General features: G+C 43.1%; 1 protein-coding gene across 1 annotated transcript; it reads right to left on the bottom strand.

The window, feature by feature from the left end:
- Positions 1–1,922: 1,922 nt before the first annotated feature.
- On the bottom strand, positions 1,923–20,744 carry clcn6 (chloride channel 6). Its single transcript, XM_079182433.1, has 23 exons — positions 20,363–20,744; positions 19,611–19,670; positions 19,404–19,469; positions 18,417–18,482; positions 18,260–18,326; positions 17,755–17,861; positions 17,250–17,376; positions 16,913–16,980; positions 13,212–13,270; positions 12,962–13,094; positions 12,532–12,645; positions 9,853–10,019; positions 9,563–9,674; positions 8,882–9,011; positions 7,743–7,896; positions 7,126–7,282; positions 6,836–6,942; positions 5,652–5,838; positions 4,930–5,090; positions 4,354–4,510; positions 4,154–4,261; positions 3,899–4,024; positions 1,923–3,720 (listed from the first exon to the last, which is right to left on the bottom strand). Exons 1-23 carry the CDS (start codon positions 20,435–20,437, stop codon positions 3,640–3,642), a joined length of 2,589 nt encoding a protein of 862 aa, XP_079038559.1. The 5' UTR covers positions 20,438–20,744; the 3' UTR covers positions 1,923–3,639.
- Positions 20,745–21,225: the final 481 nt, after the last annotated feature.

Here is a 21,225-nt window from a genome sequence, read left to right as displayed (position 1 = left end):
TGACTCACTTCAGGCATTTCCATTTTGAGAAATGCTGTTCTACTTTTGAATTGGACATTGTGAAGGGACAGGACTGAAGGAGCTGACAATGAGATGAAGGTTTGAGAGACTGCAGTGAAATGAAACTAGAAAGGAGATGATGGAGCTAATCGGTGAGATTCTGTGAGGTGCCGTACCAATCTTGACTCCTGCACTTCCTTCCCTCAGGGACCAGCAGCCATTAGCTCTCTTTTGTGTGTAATCACATGGAAATAATATGACTGGCTTCAGATTTGTTCTCTTACAGCAGCTTGCTTACAGTTATTTGTCACCAGCGCTAACAGCTTGTCTACAATTACACACAAGTGTTTCTACTCTTATCTTGGTAATCTAGTATAATGGTATAGAGGCCAGCTTTTCACCTCTGCACACGTCTACTCACCCATTATGCAGAACAGGCCGTGGTTCAATTAGCCCACAGGTGAAAGTTGGAGCTTTGTTACTGGCTGGATTAAATAGAGGTAAATGACAGCAATCAGCCCGGTGACATGATGATAGCCTCTTGTAAATATCATCATCTCTCATCGTGATGTTTGAGTGTTTAGTGTCAGTTACAGCAGTGCCATACATGTGTGTTTCTGATATGCTCACTGCTGTTGAGGAGATGAATCCATTGGTTAAAAACAAGTTCAATTTATAGTGACAGGCGTACATTTTGACATCAGGATTCAGATGGACGGTACTTTAGCGTGCACTTTCCCGCCATCCTGTATGAAGACATAAACATCTCCTGCTGCCTGTGTGAGATATATTACACATGATCAATAAGAAATGTCGCATTTAGCTGTTATTTTCATGCACAGAGAATTAGAAGAGGGTAAATAAGCTACTTGTGTTTGTGCCCCAAGAGCATAATCTCCTCACTGGAGTTCTCAATATCCTGTCTTCCTGCCAGCATGTGCCTAGAGGCTGAGGGGCCACATCCACGTTAGTGCTGTAATGTTCCCTGTAAAGAAAACCAAGTTAAGACATTGATCAAGGTGAAGCTGTACAGTTAGCTTCTTCCCTGTTACTGAGACATTCAGGCCTCATTCTTTTTCTTTACACCTCTGCATTAGTTGTGTCAGAACTGGTTAATGCTGAGCTGCACCTGAGCTGTTAGGGGCCTCTGTTGGTCTCAATGGCCACTTAGGCACCTGTCCCTGCTATAATGAGATTCACAGGGCTGTCATACATCATTGTCTGGGTCCACAGAGCTCAGTAAATCATATTTTAAATATCAAACTTTGAGGAAAAATACAGTTCATTAAAGCGGTTGGTAATTTTGAAAAATGAGCAAGACTACACTAAACTCTACACATGTTCCAACCAAAAGACCCGGCTCAGTGTTGCCAACTCTTTTCTAATGAAAGTAGCTCCAACAGTCGCTAAATCTAGCACGAAAGTCACTAAGTGGGCAACAGACAGCACACTTACTTACTTAAAGTATACAACATGTGACACGTTGCATGTCACTGCCAATGAAACTACACTAAATGTCTTTACGACTACTTATTTCTGTCTCACAAAGATATTTCTATTTTCAACTGTTTCATTCATTTGCATTGTGGGAGAATGTCAATCAACAGCACACATACAGCACCGATGTAGAAATTGGATTTAATGTTCTTTAGTTTGTCCCTTTTCCAGTGTGATAGCATGTGAACTCTGTTAGTTGCTATAATTGTCATTATTGATTCATCTGCTAATTATTTTCTTGATTTATCAGTTAATTCACTGACAAAAAAGTTGATTATTGTTCTGTCGATCAACAATTCACATAATCATCTAATCCTTCCTGCTCTAGTGGACACACTGCATGATCACAACCTCCGTGGCATTAGTATGTGCAGCCTTATCCAGAACGGGTTTGAATAAAAAAAAACATGAAGACACACTTATTCAATTTGACAAAACAGAAGGAGCTTTATTTGAACACTAAAAAGGCACAAGACAGAGGTCTCTCTGCTTTTTGTTCCATGGGCCAGTTCTACATCTGAAACAAGCACAGGGCGCCGTCTAACATCTCCACAGAACTCATGTGAAACCAAGTATTTGGCAAACGGTCCCTCGGCTCTGGCTTCACAGTAGGACGTGTACTGTCCACTGTTTCTCCTCATCTCATATTCTGCTCGCCACCTGCCATATGTAGTATTTAGTATGCACAACGTAAAAAGACTCATTTTAAAATAACAAGTGAGCAATGCCGAGACTATAAACAATATTATCCAGGACAGCATTGGTCCCTTTAGAAATGCAATGACATGACACAGAATCATTCACAGCACAGGCAGCAAATCATAAACATGAAATTGTATAAAAAAATAATCTCTTAAATAAAACTTAAAGCCGAGACAAGAAACAAATAAGGAATGTTTGATGTACATACATGTGCCATTGTGGTCGCTAATAAACAAGTGGTAATAAATAAGTGGTACAATTCCACTTCTTCTTACTTGCCTTTGCTCCCAGTCACATTTGAGGGGAATGAAACGATGACCCAGGACAGTGGACCATATAATCGACACAATAGTTGTGTTAGAATGGGGAATGCCCGGTTACTGAACCAAGACTGTCTGCTGAGGTCACTGACTGAATGACAGTGAAAATATTACTACATGTCATGAGTGCAAATCGATGCTAATGTGTTTACGGTGGTTACACGTGATACTGTATGTCCAACAGCTCTTCCCAGAGCTCTAGTTCAGTCACAGGCCGGGAGGGGACCTGCTTTAGTGCATATACTCCAGTCAAACGTAAAAGTGCTACAGTGATAACGACAATAAAGCATGATCAAAAGGTCAAAAGAAAGATTCTGTCATGAGGGTAGCGAGGAATCCTTTGCAACTTCCTTCAAACGGTGAGTAACACGATCAACAAGCTGCTGCAGCTTTCAGTCAATGTCTGTTCAATGCAATTCAAACGAACATGTAGTCAGAAGGCTAGCTAGCTATGTTGGGCTATGACTGCTTTATTACAAGCTCCGCCTGCAAAGCTAATCTGTCTTTTGTGTCTCCAACCAGCAGAAACAGCTCAACACTTCACTTAATACATCTTTGCAGTTCTGTGTGGACGACCAACAAACTACAATGTGCTGCTGCCAGCGAGGCGATCCAGCTAAAAGAAGGGAAAAGAAATGTTTTATAATCATTAACGATTGATAAAAACTAAATGAGTTGTGTGGGTGTTGTTTTGGCTTCTGAAGGGGGAGCATGACAGGAAGGAGAGCTTGAGTACAACTGAGTGACGATAATACTGTAGTCACCAAAAGAACAGCTGAGGTGGTTAATGTGTTAAGCTCAATGCTATCAGATCATCTGGTGCTGTGTCAGAGGAGAGCCAGCTCATAAATGATCATATGGATCGTTGGGGATATCTGTGACGTGTAAAACATTTTCTACAGTCAAAACTAATGTGGTTCTAGTAACGTGTCCCTCGGGTATGAAGCCAGGTTCCTCAACACTGAAAATGTAAGACTTGAGTCAAATATAAATGTGTTCCTTATTGTACCACAGAGATATGTGTGCATGCTATTACAAATGGACAGACAAGGACTCAGGACCAGGACCAGGACCGGGCTGGAGGGTCTGGGTTGGAGGGACAGCAGACTGTCCAGTCGGGTCAAATAGTGATGCTGTGCTGCCGCAGTTTGGCCACAAGGAACTCGTGGGTTAAATTATGTCTTGTGATTATTCCAACAATCTGAAAGAGATGGCAGACACAACATTAGCCACTGTATGCTGTACTGAAACATAACAACCATGTTAATTGGGGTTTCTCTCTTTTGTCTGATGATCGAAACACCGAGTTTAAAACACTTAGTGTCAGCCTTTAACATGACGCTGGAGGAACTAGAGCCTCAACTCTTTCGGATACTTACTTCTCCAACAGCGTTCACCACTGGGAGGTGTCGCAGCCCCATGGTCCTGAACAGGTTGAACACCTGGGAGACGTGGGTGTTGGGCGACACTGCGTAGGGACATGGGTTCATGTAGGGGGTGACATCCTGGGAACACAGGACACATCTTTTCTTTATTGACTCATATTTCCATTTTTATTGAAATATCAAAAAAAACGTTTTCAATTTGTTTCTATACCACATTAAAAAAGAAGGTAGTGTTTAGACTGGTCATACCACTATCATGCGGGGGTTGAGCAGGGTCAGGTCCAGGTCATGGATGTCAGGGTAACGTGGGTAATCTTCAGTCATCTCTGCATAGGACAACCTGGGCTGAGTGGCGCTCTGAATGTATATAGAAAATCTGTCACCAAAAAGACTCATGCGTGCATGTGTGTGTGTGTGTGTGTGTGTGTGTGAGATCGAGAGAGACAGACCGACTGGTTTTCAGCGTAGCAGACCCCTCTGATGAGCAGGTTGACCAACTGGGAGCGTAGGATGAGGCCGTGGAAGGTGAGTGGTCGGAAGCGCTCCTCCATGGTCCACTCCTCACTGGGAGACTGGTCTGGGTACAGGTTGGGGTACGGAGCGTGTCTGCATGTGGAACAATACAACAATTACAGGAGGGCTGTCTCACTGACACAACACAGGTTATCCAAACTAAACCATGATATAGTATTCACTTTTATAATATCATTTTTTGATATTACCTCATAATATATTTAGATTATTCTACTTTTGCCGAAGTATGGAAGATTTAAAATGCCTGGTAAAAAACAGTCTGACTAAGAAATAAAGCAGATCCAATGATATGCATTCCTTCTTGTAGTTTCTTAGAAGTGGATGCTGCTCTCTGCTGGACAACATTCAAACACTGTTTTCACTTTGTTTTCTGTGTTGTGATTTGATCATGTTTAATTTGTAGATTGAATTTGTTTTATTTAAGCATTTGACGATCCATTGATGATTATGATACAGTACAACAGTGTGTAGAGAACTATACAGTGGCCTACCTCCTCTCTAGCATCTGCTGCAGCAGGTCCTCTCCCTCCTCTGCTGGCTCTACCACCACGTTCTGTTCGTCACACACGTTCCTCAGCTCGCTGGACGGGTACGACTTCATGGACTGGCAGCGGCGCCGCTGCTCCCCCGCACGGGACACAACACTGGATTTCTAAAAGGAGGATAAGTTTACACACTTTCTCTTGATGTCGAGCCCCCCCAGATCCATTCTAACACCCACAAACACTGACGTAATCTTAAATTAACATCATCACATTACAATCCCTTTGGTGCTTCGCTTATGTTAGGAGTTATGACAGCAGCAAAAGGCTGTTTTCATAATTGACTTAAAAGGTGTATTAGCCAAATAGAAGGTATTTTTGTCATTGATTGATGTCATTAGAAAATGTAATGGATTGTTTCAAAATGTGCTGTTCCTTATTGACAACGTTAGTTACTCATTCAAATGTTATTGGCATGCAGTGCTGCTTGGTGTAGGACAGACAGCTTCTTGTCTCTGTGGCAGAGAGAGAAGAGTAGACTGCTGGTCACACACCTCCACCTCCACCCACTGGTTACACCACTGCTGCTAGGGTGGCAGCGTCATTAGAAAGATGTCTCACATCCACAAGGTCTGCTGAAATGTCCTCAGTCTCTCCTCTATTTGTCTGACTGCCTCTGGAAATGAAGCTGAGCTTGGAGGGCTCCACATGTTCAATGGCACAGGACGTACCTTGAAGCGGATGTTGTTGCTGACCAGGATGTTGCCCTTCATGAAGTCCCGTTCGTTCTGCCGGTTTTCAGTGACCACAGGGAAGGCGTTGTATACGGTAGTGCGCAGGATGCTGACTAGAGACTGGACCCGGGTGTGGGGGTACACGTAGGTCAAGTTGGGCTCCATGATATCACTGGCTGTCAGCCTTGATCACATGAAGGGAAAGAAAAACACACGAGCACTGTTAGAATTCATCAGCATGGGTCTGTAAAGAGGAAGCTCTGGTCCTGAAGCTGCTGAGAGCTGATACACAATGTCAAACCTGGAGAAGTGGGGAATAAATGCTAAATGGACTGTACATGTAGAACCCTTTTCTAGTCTTCTGACCACTCAAAGTGATTTAACACTACATGTCCTCATTCACCCAGTCACACACTGATGACAGGAGCATTCATACACCGTAGGAGCAACTTGGGGTTGAGTGTCTTTCCCCTGGACACATTGACATGGACTAGAGGAGCCGGGGATCGAACCGTCGATCCTCTGATTGAAGGATGACCCGCTCTACCACTGGGCCACAGTCGCCCAGCTACAAGTTTAAAGAAGAAAACTCAGCACTTGATGGCAGCTCTAGCGAGGGCGGGATCAGAAAGAGTACTTCACTGTCATCCAGAGTTTCAAATATGAATACAGCAGCTTAAACATCCTGCCCAGAGAAGATCCAGCAGCCTTAATCCTCCGTCCTCCATCCTCCCTGATGCCACATCCATGCTGTCTATCATCCGCTAATAAGTAACATCCTCCATGGTTATGGGCACACTATACAACTTCTAAACATGATTCCACTTTCACATCATGTTGATCATAACAGCCTTATGTACTCCTGTATTGTAACTCAAATGTGCTAGTTTGGTAAACTTGGCAAAAAGAAGATGATGTGCGGTCGTTGCCCCCGGTAACCTGCTGCTTTTGGATGAAGACAAAGGGAGAGGATGGGCAGGAAGGGACGGTGCTGAGGAAGTTCATAGTGTCAGACTCCAACAGGCCTGCTGCTGGTTGGATAAAATGTAACTAACTCGACTGCAGCTGTGGCTTGACGTCGACATCACTCTGATTAAAGACTACAGGCTGTAGAGAGTCACCAGAGTGAAGGAAAAGCCTTCAGCCCTTGGGCTTCTATTCTGATAAACTACAAATCTTACTTGTCCATTTCAACCTCAGTCTCCCACTCCAGCAGTGGCACTCCTCTGAGCTGGATGTGGATGTCATAGATGCCCTTGTTGAAGAAATCTCCAGTCCACTTGGCAACCTGACGATAAACACAAAACCATTTACCACATGAGCCCAACAGGAAGTACATGACGGCATCACACACACTTCTTCACTACTCAAGACTAACACAGACAAACATGAAATCATTTCATGTTGTTTGAATTAAAAACAGCACGGTGGTTGAAGGTAGAAAATGCTGAAATGTATAACATGACAGTACCATTAGAGTGATCATGATGGGCAGCCCGTATGTGATTTCATTGGTGGATTCAATGAGGATGACAGTCAGACTGATGGTCATTCGGACCACGCCTCCGAGGAAGGCGGCAGCTCCAATGAGAGCAAAGGTCCCCGAGTAGATGTCCATTCCCAGTTTCCTAACAGAGGACAGACACAGAATAAGGACCAGTATCTCTCCAGTCAGAGGGGGAATGTACAGTGAGCTTATGTGTGGTGAAGTGTAAAGACTTGAACCAACAGGCTGTCTCCCACAGTTCAAAGCTCAAAGCCTGTGACAACGGAAAAAGTGAAAGAAAATCATCCAGTCAGCAGATTCCACCACGTGGCTGTGGACCTGTACGACCAGCAGCGAGGTTACTTGGCGCTCTGACCCAGCATGGGTCTTTGTTTAGTCATTTGGGGTTTTCATTTCATTCACTGGGAGTGTCACTTGATGAATGTAAGACACATATTATCTCTCTTAGCTCTGTCTCTTTGTCTCTAACCGATGACACGGGTCATTTGTGAGATCATTTGATATGTGTGATATTTCATAGCCATTGGGATATGGGGACAGCCAAGCTTTGGTCATTAGAACATGAGTCAAATGGTTCTTACACTTTGAGGATGTTGGCAACCAGACGTCCAAAAGCCGCCCCACAGAGCAGTGAGGGGACGAAGAGGCCGCTAGGTACAGACACACCGTAGGTCCAGCAGGCCAACAAGAAGTACAGCAGGAAGAAGACGGACAGAGTCACAGGGCTGAAGGTACCTGACGGGAAGAGCAGCAGGCAGGTCTTCATTAGGACAGTCAGTGGGTCATACGGACCACCTGAAAGTGATCGATAGGAAGCCGGGAGCATTTCTGGGTCTTATGCAGTTTTCTACCACACTCAGAGAGAGAGAGCTAGAATAGACCATGGAAAGATACATTAGGATTCACATTACATTTTCATCATTTATCTAAAACATTCAATTTGTATATTGTGGAGGAAAATGTATACTTTGCTAATTCTCCTCTACTGTGACATATTTACCTATTATGACCTTCTTGCTCTCATAGAGAACACCTCGAGGTGTGAGGATTCCCAGGGACAAGCAAGGGTAATAAAAGACAGATGTCTCGTGTGACAAGGCTCAGAAGAGGAAGGGGATGAATGGAGGCGTCAATGGGCAGCTGGAAACGGTTGATGACTTGTTATAATGTGAACACATGCTGGTCCCCCAGCCTGCGCTGAGGGCCTTCATAAAGGAGAGGGACACTCGTCCTCATGGAGACTACACTGTACTCTGAATGACGATGGAGCCTTCTCTGCGCAGAGAATAAATACTCCAAAGACAAACTTCTATTCCCAATGTTTCTTATTTCAGTATTTTAGGACTCACTCTGTACTATTAAATAGTTTTTTTGACCACAATATTTAACGGATTTTGCAATTTCACCTCCCCATCATCTACTGTGCCACGGCTGTATCATCACATGCAGCTCTGTGTGCATATAACAGATGTAAAAGGTCCAATGTGCGAGTATGATCAATAACGTGTTTGACTTTATTATACTGTCGTCTTACAGTAATGACAATGATACTAATAAGCACCACCCAATAAAACTACAGAAAAAATACTAAATACAATCATGAAAATGAAACTATGTCTTATGTGCCAGGAAATTCAAGGGGGGGGGGGGGGTGTGTTTCAAAAAGATATGATTAAACTAACAAAGAGCTACTGTGAATGTGTGTGTGTGCTCATCTCACCCTCCTGGTGGAAGAGCTGGTGGATGGCAGCCTCCTGTGGGTTGAAGAGCAGCGTGGCCATGTCGTTGTAGGTCTTGTTGGAGCAGAAGAACTGTCGAATGGTTGAGTTGATGTCCTCTCCGCCGGACAGCTGGAAACACAACTCACAACTTAACATGAGAAACTAAACAATCGTGAAGACTTTTTAAGATCCATTTTAATACCACATGGAATGTCATTTCATACACATCTATGTTCAAACAGTGAAACTTCTGTACTGTGAGTATTTCACAGAATAGTTTAAAGTGGGATTTTAATCAAATCCTTCACATTTAATTGGACCGCTAAAAGGTGGGCAGTCTTAGAGGATGTGATCCAGAAGGGTTTTCATTTCTTCTCGACTTACAGTATGGAAATATGATGGAAAATCAGCAGACACTACATAACCGAGCATCACATGGTTGTCAGTACTGCCCAGCAGTACATCAAATAATTCCTCATGATGTCATTGATTAAATGAATGCAACCTGGACCCAGACAAGCCACAGAGAATGGATCGATGGATTAACCAATGGAAACTGTTTCTGCTTAAATCGGTCCTCGCCCTTGATGGAGTGAGCTTCTACTGTTCTAAACAGTGAGATGTGGATTAAGAAGAGTCCACAACAGGTGCTCCGTACTGTGACCATGACAGAGACTTACTGTGGTGTTATGGGATGTGGGGGAGGACAAGTCGCGACATTCGCCCAACAGTATGGAAGCTGCAAATATCACCACGGTCGTCACCATGGCAACCAGCAGACTCTCGAGAACTCTGGAAAAGTGCATCAGATCAACTTCCATAAATACACACTTGAATGGAAATTAGCATCACATTTCCAAATATTTGCTTTCAAAACCACAGCTGATATTGAAGACAGCTACTAGCTTTGATTGACAGGCATGATGTTCTGGAAGAAGATGAACAGTTTCCTGTGTGAACAGCTCATCACCTGACAAACTTGGCCTTGGGGTGGATGTGCTTTATGCGATACTTGGCCAGGATCTTGTTCATGCAGTTGAAGAGCGCCCCCAGCAGGCCACCCACCACCCCCATCAGGACAAAGAAGGCCAGGTCCACCGCTGTCCACAGGTGGCAGTTCTTATCTCCATCTGAACACTGAAGAGCAGGGAGTTCAAACAATACATTACTATTTAGACCATAATATTAATATATGTTATATCAAGTAACACATTCTATGTATAGAGTGCTTTTCAAGGAAGTAAAAGATCTTAGAGAGCTTAAACACATTAAAGGCAAAAGGTAGCACAGGTCAATAAATCCAACATTATAGGGGATTCTGGGTAACTTCTTGAACATAAGCAGTTCAGAGCAGTCACACGTGTTTGAGTTCCAGATGGAGGGGGCAGCTACAGTTCGTCAGCCCAGCTGTTTGGTCCTGGATGTGAGGAACAGGAGGTCGGTGTCTAGAGAACACGAGGCTGAAGGAAGGAGTGTGGCGATGAAGAAGGAGGGTGAGGTAGGAGGGGGCCTGGTTATGGAAGGCTTTGTATGTGATGAGAAGGAGTTGGAATTGAGTCCGAGCAGAGTGGAGCTGTCAGTGGCAGGAGTTGTGAGTGGATTTGGTGAGGGACTTGGGACCAATGATAGTCATATCAGATTGATCACAGTTTAGTTTGAGGACGGTTGTGTTTATCATCATATTATTGCGGTAAATCAGGGTAGAGGGAGTGGAAGTGGAGACTGTGACAACGGATGATGTTACCAAGGGGGAGCGTGTAGACTAGAGAATGAACAGTAGAGGACCGAGCTCTGAACACTGGGGGGCGCTTTGGGACAGAGGAGCCGGTGAGGAGCTGCAGTTGTTGGCCAAATCCCAGCGTCCCCCTAAAGCCTCGAACCCTGAACCCTCAAGGACTCACTGACGTCACCTGGTGAGTGGGTGAGTGTGAGAGTCTGTGAGGGCTCGAAATGGTGTAAATAGGAATGGGACAGCACTTTGCTGCAACATATCACGTTAATAAAACGGCAACAAATATGATGTATAATTGTGTGTATTTATTGTATACTTTGTACTCCCTGATTTGAACGTCTTCAGGCTCTTTCCTCTCAAGATGAGAGGTCATTTATTATAATCTATTTATTATACAGGCTGAGCACACGTGAGCCGTCCTCTTTGTTTACCTTTTTGTTTACGTCTCCGTGCGTCCACTGGTTACCCCGTGTTTAACGTCACATTGCAATGATTTGTGGGTAATTCCCTTAAACTTAGTCAGCATACGGTAAGGGTTCATAAAGGGCTCAAAATGTCTGCGAGAGAGCTTCAAACACTCGATGATTTGACAGCGGGACAGCCCTAAACCCTCACGGACTTCGCGGGAGCGCGCCTCAAAGTCCGTGAGGGGGGACGTTGGGATTGGGCCGTTGATACTGAACGGTTGTCTGTCTGTGAGATATGACTTTACCCAGGAGAGGCCAGTACCAGTAGCGTAGAGTGGGAGAGCAGTATGGTGGACAGCGTCAAAAGCAGCAGTGAATCATTTGCTGCGTTCCATTTGAACTGCGAAAGTCAGAATTTCCGAGTTCACAGTCGGAAACTTCAACTGGAACGCTGCCTAAAGGCGGATATCCAACTTGGAAAGACGGACGAACCCCACCAACCCTGACCTTAAAATCCAAGACGGCTGCCCTTGGAGTGCACATCAACAGTAGAACAGCTGTAGTAATATGCTGTTTATTAGCACTTCTGTCTTACTTGTGTCTCATTAAATCCGTCATACATACTGTCCAACTTCTATCAGTGGATATGTTGCTACTGGGTTTGCATGAGCAAAATACGGGCATAATGCATTTTTATCAACCGATATTGCTAACAATGGCTAACATGTGCATCTCTATGTTCATCCATAACTTACTCTCTCATTCTGCTGCAGCAAACTGTAGAATGTGTTGGGTGCTCCGTTATGTTTGCATGCTCATGAACCTCTCATGGTTGCGGTGACTCACACCTTCTATTACCTATTTTACAGTGTCATTAACGTTCTGCTGACTCTTCACTCACTACTCTTAACCAGCAGGGGCAGCTAGTGATAACACAGCTGATGACATCTCCAACCTCCCCGTCTGCTATTCTGTCCCCTGTGGGAAGGTAATAGTCTGCAGCGTGTTTGGCTAACAGCTAAATGAACCACTAGTGCACAAGATTCAGTGACATCTAGTGGTGAGGTTGCAGATTGCAACCGACTGAATACCCCTCAGCTCACCCCTCCCTTTCTAAGCGTTTAGGACAGGGGTCGGCAACCTTTACCATCCAAAGAGCCATTTTGCCCTATTTTTCACCAAATAAAATGTGTCTGGAGCCGCAGAAGCTATTTGATATCACAGTTTATAAAGTTTTGTATATAGTTATATATACAAAAATCCAGAAAGGAACGGTTCAAAAAGTTCATCGGAGAGTGTGGGTTATTAAATAAGAGGAATGTTCCAGTATTTGTGGAGGAATGAGAAGGTTAAAGTTGAGTTGACAATAGATTTTTATCTTATTAAAATATAAGTTTTTGTCATCAATAAAACATTGAATAGTTATAAGATTACTTGAATAAATACAAACCACACATTTACAGATATTTTGTATCAAATGAAGAGTTAACTGCAGCGATGGACTCTTTACCTTGAACTCTCCAAAGTTGAGCAGACCAGGCAGCTGGAAGGAGCCCCACTTGTTAAAGTTGATCCCAGAACGGAAGAAGTTAAGGGTGAAGGTGGCCGACATGGAACAGAAGAGCTGAAACCAAATGTAACAGAAGAGCTGAGGAAGGAAAACATTGAATGCTGCTCTACGGTTAGTACTTGGTGCTATGTAACTGTATAGCTGACAGACTGAGGTTTCAGAGAAAAGCCCTGGTTTGTTTCCTTCATGTTGGAGGTATGTGTGCTGATAGATGATCAGTTCTTGATGTGGATCATTAGCCTCTGCATAGAGTACTCATTTAGTGACACTTGCACCGACCAATTCCACTAGAGTTACTAAAAACGACAGAGTCAGCAGGAAGAACAAAACTTTTCGACCCTCTTGGTGTTCATTGGACAAGGTGACGTACCACTTTCCAAGTGAGGGCCTGGTTCCAGAAAGAGGAGCCCTCCTCCAGACTGAAGAGCGTGCCGCCTATAGGAGCACCAAAGGCAGCAGCTACTCCAGCAGCAGCACCCGCTGACACAAAGTCTCGCTTGTCCCTGAAAAACAGAAAAGACAACACGATGAGCTACGCTTGACAATATTTTGTCCCATATTATGACTTCTGGGGAAGCAGTGGACAGTGTTTTGTTAATAACGGTGAAGCGCAGCCATACCTGTCACTGCGGAAGTAGGGAAAATCAAATTTGATCCTCTTGAAAGTGATGCTCTGAAACTGGTAGAGGGAGAACATTTGTGATGAGCACACTTCAGTATCAATATCAGTGTCTGTTTAACCATTTAAAGAGCAACTAAGCACCAGAGTTTTGGCTGAAGTGCCTCTACCTTGGAATTAAAAAACATTGGGAAGGTAAAGACTAAATCAATATGGACACAGTGTGTGTGTGGGAACTGATCATCTAGTGATACGCTGTGACGTGAGTGTGTGGATGAAGTATTATGTTTTTACCCACTCAGTGGCTGGCTAGTTAGCATGATTCCAACATGCTTTCATGCTACAGTTACAGAAGATTAAAAAATCACCACATGAACTGCTGGGCTTGGTCTACGTTAGTTTTAACATTTTAGCTTATGCTAGTCGCTTGGTGACAAAAGTTGCCTCCAGGTCAGCCAATAGCTAAATTCTACTGCAATAGCCGTAGAATCCAAATACTTTGTACTACAATGTCGTGATCTGGATCTGAATTCTCATATGCATTAGTTCTCACCTGAAGAAAGTGGTTTGGGGTTTTGGTTCCTCTGTAACAGTCATTATTTTTACAATGAAAGTGCATTAGGAAAGGATCAGTTCATGGCCAGTATGAACAGGAGGAATAATTACAGCAAGTAACACCTGTTTCACTGTTCATGTCACTTGTGAATCCTTTAAGACATGCCAAAGTAGGACATTTTTAAATCCTGTTCATGGGAACGTTAAGTAGAAAAACTAGGTGCTCTATTTTATTGTATTTACTAACTTTGTAATATAATATACTGTATAGTGCTGGGCAACGATTAACATTTTTTATCGCAAGATTCTTTTGCGATTAATCGAATTGTTATGGCAAAGTTCAATAATGAATTCAAAAGTAGTGTATTGTGCACTTGTATTTAATCATTAACTCCTCCCTCAGCTCCGGCTCAGTCCCCGACACACTCAAACTGCCTGCTGTCACCCCCATCCTCAAAAAACCTGGACTTGACCCTGACAACATGAGCAATTTCCGTCCCATTTCCAATCTTCCCTTTCTGTCAAAAATACTGGAACGTGTTGTCGCTACACAACTCAAAGCCCACCTCATCGCCAACGATCTGTTCGAGCCATTTCAATCCGGTATCCGCTCACAGCACAGCACTAAAACAGCCCTCCTCAAAGTCAGCAACGACCTCCTCCTCTCCTCAGACTCTGGTCATCTCAATACTCTCATCCTCCTCAACCTCACTGCAGCTTTTGACCTCATCAACCACAACATCCTTCACTACCGCCTCGATTCCTCCCTCAACATCACCGTAAACTGCTCTCTCCTGGATCAAATCATGTCTTACAAACAGACAACAGTTCATCAGCATCAACAACTGCACCTCCTCCACTGCTCCTCTGTCTCAAGGCGTCCCCCAGGGTTCGGTGCTTGGTCCTCTTCTGTTCATCCTCTACTTGCTCCCTCTTGGTAACATCATACGTCAACATGGTCTCCACTTCCACTGCTACGCCGATGATGTCCAGCTCTACATCTCCACTGCTACTCACTCCACTCTCACCAACTGCCTCACGGACATTAAATCATGGATGCAAACCAACTTCCTCAAACTCAACTGTGATAAAACTGACATGATCATCATCGGTCCCAAATCCCTCACTAAAACCAGTCACAACTTCTGCCTCACCATCGACTACTCCACTCTGTCTCCCTCCCCACACATCCACAACCTCAGAGTCATGTTTGACAGCAACCTCTCCTTTGAACACCACGTTAACCACATCACCAGAAATGCCTTTTTTCACTTAAAAAACATCGCCCGTCTCCGCCCATCAGTCTCCTCATCTGCTGCTGAAACTCTGATCCACGCCTTCATCACTTCCAGAATCGACTACTGCAACAGCATTCTTCACGGCACATCATCCAAAATCCTCAATAAACTCCAGTACATCCAGAACTCTGCTGCTCGCCTGCTCACCCACTCCCGCTCCCGTGACCACATCACCCCTGTTCTCCAGAACCTCCACTGGCTCCCCGTCCCACAACGAATCCAATACATAGTCCGTCTCCTCACTCACAAAGCCCTCCACAATCAGGCACCCTCCTACCTCACCGACCTGCTTCACCACCAGACTCCATCCCGTCGGCTCCGCTCCTCTGATGCCTCCTGTCTCTTCCACTCAGGACCAAGCACCGGACATGGGGTAACAGAGCCTTCTCCATATCAGCCCCCTCCCTCTGGATCTCACTCCCCAAACACATCCGAGACTGTACTGACCTTTCCATGTTCAAATCCCAAATCAAAACCCACCTGTTCAAAACTGCTTTTAATGTGTGTTTTTAGTGTATAGCTTTTATATATGATGATTTTAATGTAAAGTGTCTTTGAGTATCATGAAAAGCACTATATAAATAAAATGTATTATTATTAGAATAATCTATCACTCCAATTTGGTTCCAAACATTTCCCGTACACGAATCGTGTGTTCTGCCAAAAGGTTATCTTGACCCAAACGAGGACATGAGAGCATGACATAGTGATGTGTTTTGTTTGTGGTTCAACAGACTAGTTTGATTGGTGGAAAGTAACATAAGAGGGGTGAACTTTGACTATAAGAGTAAGCTGTGAAAACCATACTTTGGATTTGTTGAACTTGTTGAATGTTGGCTTGTGCTTATTAAAACACTTCCCGCTGGGTTGCAAACTTCAGTTCGCCGTCTCTTCTCGTCATTTTGCAACGACACTTGTTAACAGCAGGATTCTCTTCACACAGCAGCAGTTCTATCTCTTCTGTGTGCTCAGTGTGTGACGTCATGTGAAACGTTCACTGCTGTTAACATGAACAACATGTTTCAGCACGTTTCATCACAATGTGTGTGTTGTGTCTTCATGTGAATGCAGCTCTACTCTTCATCACTATAACGCTGTAACTCAGAGGTGATGAAGGTCACCCAGCGATGTCCAGTAGTCTCCAGTGAGAGCAGCAGCTGGTGCTCGTTGTGACGCATCGCTGTTGTCGTCTCTCCTTTAACACAACTCGTGTGTTCTTCTTGTGACGGTGCGTCTTGAGACTCATACGTGACGTCATTCGTTGATCCTAAAGGTGCATTCACACCAAACGCGACGTGAACGCACCTTGAGAACGTTCCTCAGACCGACATCTTCCACAACACTGACCTGCAGTTTGTCTCCACTTCTCTGTAGCATCTGTTAGCTTGTGTTGCTTTAGTTTCTCTAAACTTCTCCCACTCGCTGCATCAACGTAGTCTGAAGACTTCCTCCACCGCTGCCAGTGAGCAACGCACTTTCAAAATAATATTTTTTTTTAAAATGCGTTAACGCGCGATAAAATAATTGTCTGCATTAATGAATGAATGAGTTAACGCGATAATAACGCGTTAACTTGCCCAGCACTAATACTGTAGTATTTTGTCCTATCTGTAAAGTGTAGTGCTGCTATCTTGGTGAAGTCTCCTGAGGAAATGAGAGTTGGATATTCAGTGGGATCTTACATGCCTAAATAAAGGTTATATTTACTGTATACATACACAATCAGACACATGAACCCTACAATCATAAAAGTGTCATTTCAGACATAGAGTTGAGAAATAAATGTAATCTCAGCATGAGCATTAGGATCAGTTGTACTCATCGGTGTTGAGGACGTGTGGCGGTGTACCTGAGGAAGGCCAGCTCCCACAATGGCTCCACTGTGTATCATCGGACCTTCTTTCCCCACAAACAGACCTGAGTGGACACACACTGAGTCAGAGGCACCATCCACCCACCTGCTCATCACTGATGCAGGTACAGTACATAAATAACAGCTCTGCGTCTTCATTTCATCTGCAACATCATATCCTGATAAAAGACACTTTGCTCTTTGCTCTGAGCCTCCGGACAGTATTATTTCATGTGTACTTGAGTTTCACATGAATGGCAGGATGTCTGCTGTCAGCCACTTCAGTCAAGTAACATTTTTCTTGTACACGTTACATATTGTACTCGTACTTTACCTCCAGCCACACTGAACAGGACTCCAGCAGATTTGCAGAGAAAGGTTCTCAGCCGGACGATTCCTGGAATCTTCACTCCGTTCAAGTAACTTTTGATTTCCGGGATCCCCGAGCCTGCAGCTACTGGCTGGAAACAGGACACCAACATATAGCATGTTCTACAGGTTAGTGTATTGTCTAGTATGACAAAATGACTCAACATATCACTGACACCAGGTAGGAATGGGTCCAAACAGTTTAAGGCTGTAACACGTAGAAATCATGTCGAGTGATGACAATAAACTACACATACTGTAGTGTACTGTTGTGTTTGACTCATTATTTGTTATGTGGGGATGTTTCTCACCAGTGGCTAATTCTAACAAAGATGCTTCCTCTTGGAAGTTTTTCTTTCTATATATACTTGTGTACTTGTTCAAGCTCAGGTCCAAGTCACACATATCAAATATCAGCAGAAAAGAACTTCAATTGGAATTTGAAAACCACTGTATCTGAGCAGTCCTACCTCAATGAGGACGAGCACACTGGCGATGAAGACGAAGGTCATGTTGAATGCCAGGAGCTCCAGCAGAGACAGAGGGAGACAGCCTTTGTCGCTGCACTTCTCTACAGCTGGAGGCGTTCAACTAAGGTAGAACAAGCGGCCACACTGAGGATGATCCTGTCTCTTTAGATTTACAACTGAGACGACCCATCCATCTATTGTTGTTACTGTAACAATACAACATATATATATACACACACACACATACACACTGTTTCATGTGACGCCAAAGGCGGAAGATTGTTCAAAACAGGCATGTAATTTACGCACAAGCCTTTATTCTATCATAAACACATCATATACTCTTATATTATTACCCCATTGATATATATACACACATCTCATACAACCTTATCACAAATAGCAGCGACTCTAACACTCAGCACATCACACAATTTTGAGAATCCATTATTTTCATGAAAGCTTCTGTTTATCATCAACTCAGCTGATGCATGTTAAAGGATACAATCCCCAACCACAGTGAACTTGATTTTGCTGAAGAGGCGTACAAAGAAATCCACAAACAGGCCCACCTGAGAGAGACATGAAGACATCAGTGACTGGTCATCTGCAACAGGTTGGGATGTAGCAAAGAAAGACAGAGGCACCCACAATGCACCTACCAGACCCACTGTGACTCCGATAGCGAACATCATCATCCACCGTACTGCTTCATACTTTTTGGCTTTCTATTGGCAGATGAACATTTTAATAAAAACATTTGCATTATATATATATCTCAAATTAAAATGTAAAATATAAAAATGAAACTATTATCTAAGACCTCTGTGTGTTTTTGTCACATGAAACTAATATGACAGTATATAGCAACAGAATAAAAGTATCCTCATCTTTTAGGTCTACATGACTATGCCATTACAATTAAGGCCTTTGAATAGTTTGAGTCTTTGTGTACATCCACTGACAGCATTTAATTTCTCGCTCTCAACTTGATGTGTAGCCTCTATGACTGCTTCCACAGTGAATGATGAGAGCACATGTTCAATACATACATTATTCCATATTTCTATATACTTAAGTTTTCACTACTCTCAAGAAATCTTTCCCATCACCTATATAAACATTTACACTTGTGTTTTTTGTCTTTTTGACTAAACTAAATGAGATATATTTTTAACACTGAGTAGAAGTGTATTTAACTGAAGCTGTATGTGATTTAGGTAATTATTCAGAGTAGCATTTTTGTTATTACATTTTCTGTAAGAATAAAAGAAACTATTGCAATACACATCAAATATCAAATATTAGAAGCCAGTTTACAAACAAAAAGTTTACAAAAAGTAGACAAGACCAAATGATGTGACTTAAGAACAATAATGGCTCTAAAATAAACTCCTGTGGAACACCGGGTTTAACAATCAGTTCATACGTTAGTAGGTGGTAAATTTCCACCAACGAAGAAGGCTGGAGAAACACTGTAGCACGTTACAGAGCACATCCAGCCTCTCTAGCTTCTTCCAAAAAACACATACGACTATATTATCAGACGGCTGAGAAGACACACAACTCAAATCCAATCTGCATGCTCTCTTGAAACGTCCACATCTGAGCAATGAGTCAACAAAGTCAACACATTTAACTTGTCTCACCTTGTTGTCCATCGCCTCCACAATCTCCACATAGGGCTCACTGATGCAGCGGTCATAATCCAAACTCTGTTAAAGCCAAAACAAATACTGTGTAACTATTACCTGGGTCAGACATCCGTTGACTCTCATTTGTACCTGGGGCAGCATGGATCTGTCAACATTCACTGGAGATCTTTCTCTGAATGACGGGTTTCACAACTTTCTCACCTCATAATCTTTCCTGGGTAGAATCTCATCCTCTTCATCTCCGAGTTCCCCAAGGATTGTCTTGAGGAAAGAAAGAGGAATACTCAAAAGTAAAAAATAACTAGTATAGTGACAGTTCACAGGAAATATAACCAACTAAATAAAGTCTTTAGCTGATTGCTTTTGGGAATTCAGCAACACACATAGTTTACGAAGTAATAATATAAATATAAACTTGAATTATTTTGCAAATGTTAACACCTGACAGAGAGTAAACTCGCTTAGCTTCAAGACAGGATGTGGTCTACAGATGAATGGTTCAGATTACTACACCGAGTAGAATGGAGGAGGACTAGAGGTACTACGGGGTTGTCATACTAAAGAGTTGCATGTAACATGCATGCCGAACTGAAGCAGGTATTCTGATAAGCCACCAAAGGACTAAATGGTGTTATGGAGGGTAAGGAAGCTTTATTAAACAATAAATGGAGTTTGGTCCAAGGGTTTTCTCCCCATTAGCATGAGGAAAACAGCGAACAATATCCCCATGAGACAAAGTCACAGTGTAAGGAGGACTAATGCCTGTTACATCCTGAATAGACTTAAGGTCATTGTGGTTTGCAAGACACCAGAACAGTCTCAAGCAGCAGGGCGGAGCAAGCAAGCCAGAGGAGGGCACCGTGCAGAGCTCTGGAGCAATTCTGAGGGAACATATCGGATTATATGAGAATCAAGAGATCCTCGTTTTGACCGATTATAATATAAGTCTTTACCAGCTCCTCAGGCGTCCGTGTCTCGCCTTCTCTGCAGCAACATTGGCAACAAAAACAGTTTCCACAACACGCCATCTTCGCTGTTGTGTCATGCTGCGTTCAGGTCGTATTGTTAAACCGCAAAGTTTGTCTAAGTTTGAAAGATCAAATGGGTGGAAGAACCTGGAAAAACACATTTAGCGGGCAGTGCATCGGACAGGACGTTGTATAGCAAATAAGAATTCGTTGTGTCCTAACATTTGATTCTAAATATGTATTGCTAATATCATTTCTAGGTTTGAACGTTTATATTTCCTATGCCATCTAAATGCATCATGAGCTCCTACCATTTCATGTAACGTCAAAGGCGGAAGATTGTTCAAAAGAGTCAAACCCGCGTGTAATTTTCGCACACGCCTTTATTTTATCATAAACACATCCCATACTCTTAAAATGCATGCATGCATACATGGTAAATTATTACCCCATTGATATTGCAAAGAAAGCCATTTAATTAGTTAACGAGCTAATTTTGTAAATGTGCGTATCATATTTTAATTCCCCTAAAAAAAATGAATATTCCATGTTAAATGTGTTGCCCGTGGGGAAACCCGATAAACAATTATTATTATGAGAAAAAAAGTTAACTTTAATACTAACGTTCAACATTGACAAGAATGTGTATTCATTTAAATCAACTTAACTAAATCCAGACGCTCATGCTGCTGCGGTTTGTCCAGGCCTATGTTATTTAGTGAGACATGTGTCATATGCACGACCGAGTGTTTCATTTTTAGAGTCAGTGTCAGTTTCATTACAAAATTATACAAACATTGTTTTTACAACGTTTTCACGAACCCACACGAGGAGAGAACTGCGTTGCT

Source organism: Pholis gunnellus (genome assembly GCF_910591455.1).
Source record: "Pholis gunnellus genome assembly, chromosome: 2".
NCBI lineage: Eukaryota > Metazoa > Chordata > Actinopteri > Perciformes > Pholidae > Pholis > Pholis gunnellus.
This window is presented reverse-complemented; position numbering and strand designations above follow the sequence as displayed.

Coding starts and splice junctions, on each gene's coding strand:
- clcn6 (XM_079182433.1), bottom strand. CDS start 20,437: ATGGCGTGTTGTGGAAACTGTTTTTGTTGCCAATGTTGCTGCAGAGAA. Junction 19,470..19,610: donor TACCCAGGAAAGATTATGAG/GTGAGAAAGTTG, acceptor TGGCTTTAACAG/AGTTTGGATTATGACCGCTG. Junction 7,897..8,881: donor CCAGCTCTTCCACCAGGAGG/GTGAGATGAGCA, acceptor TCTTCCCGTCAG/GTACCTTCAGCCCTGTGACT.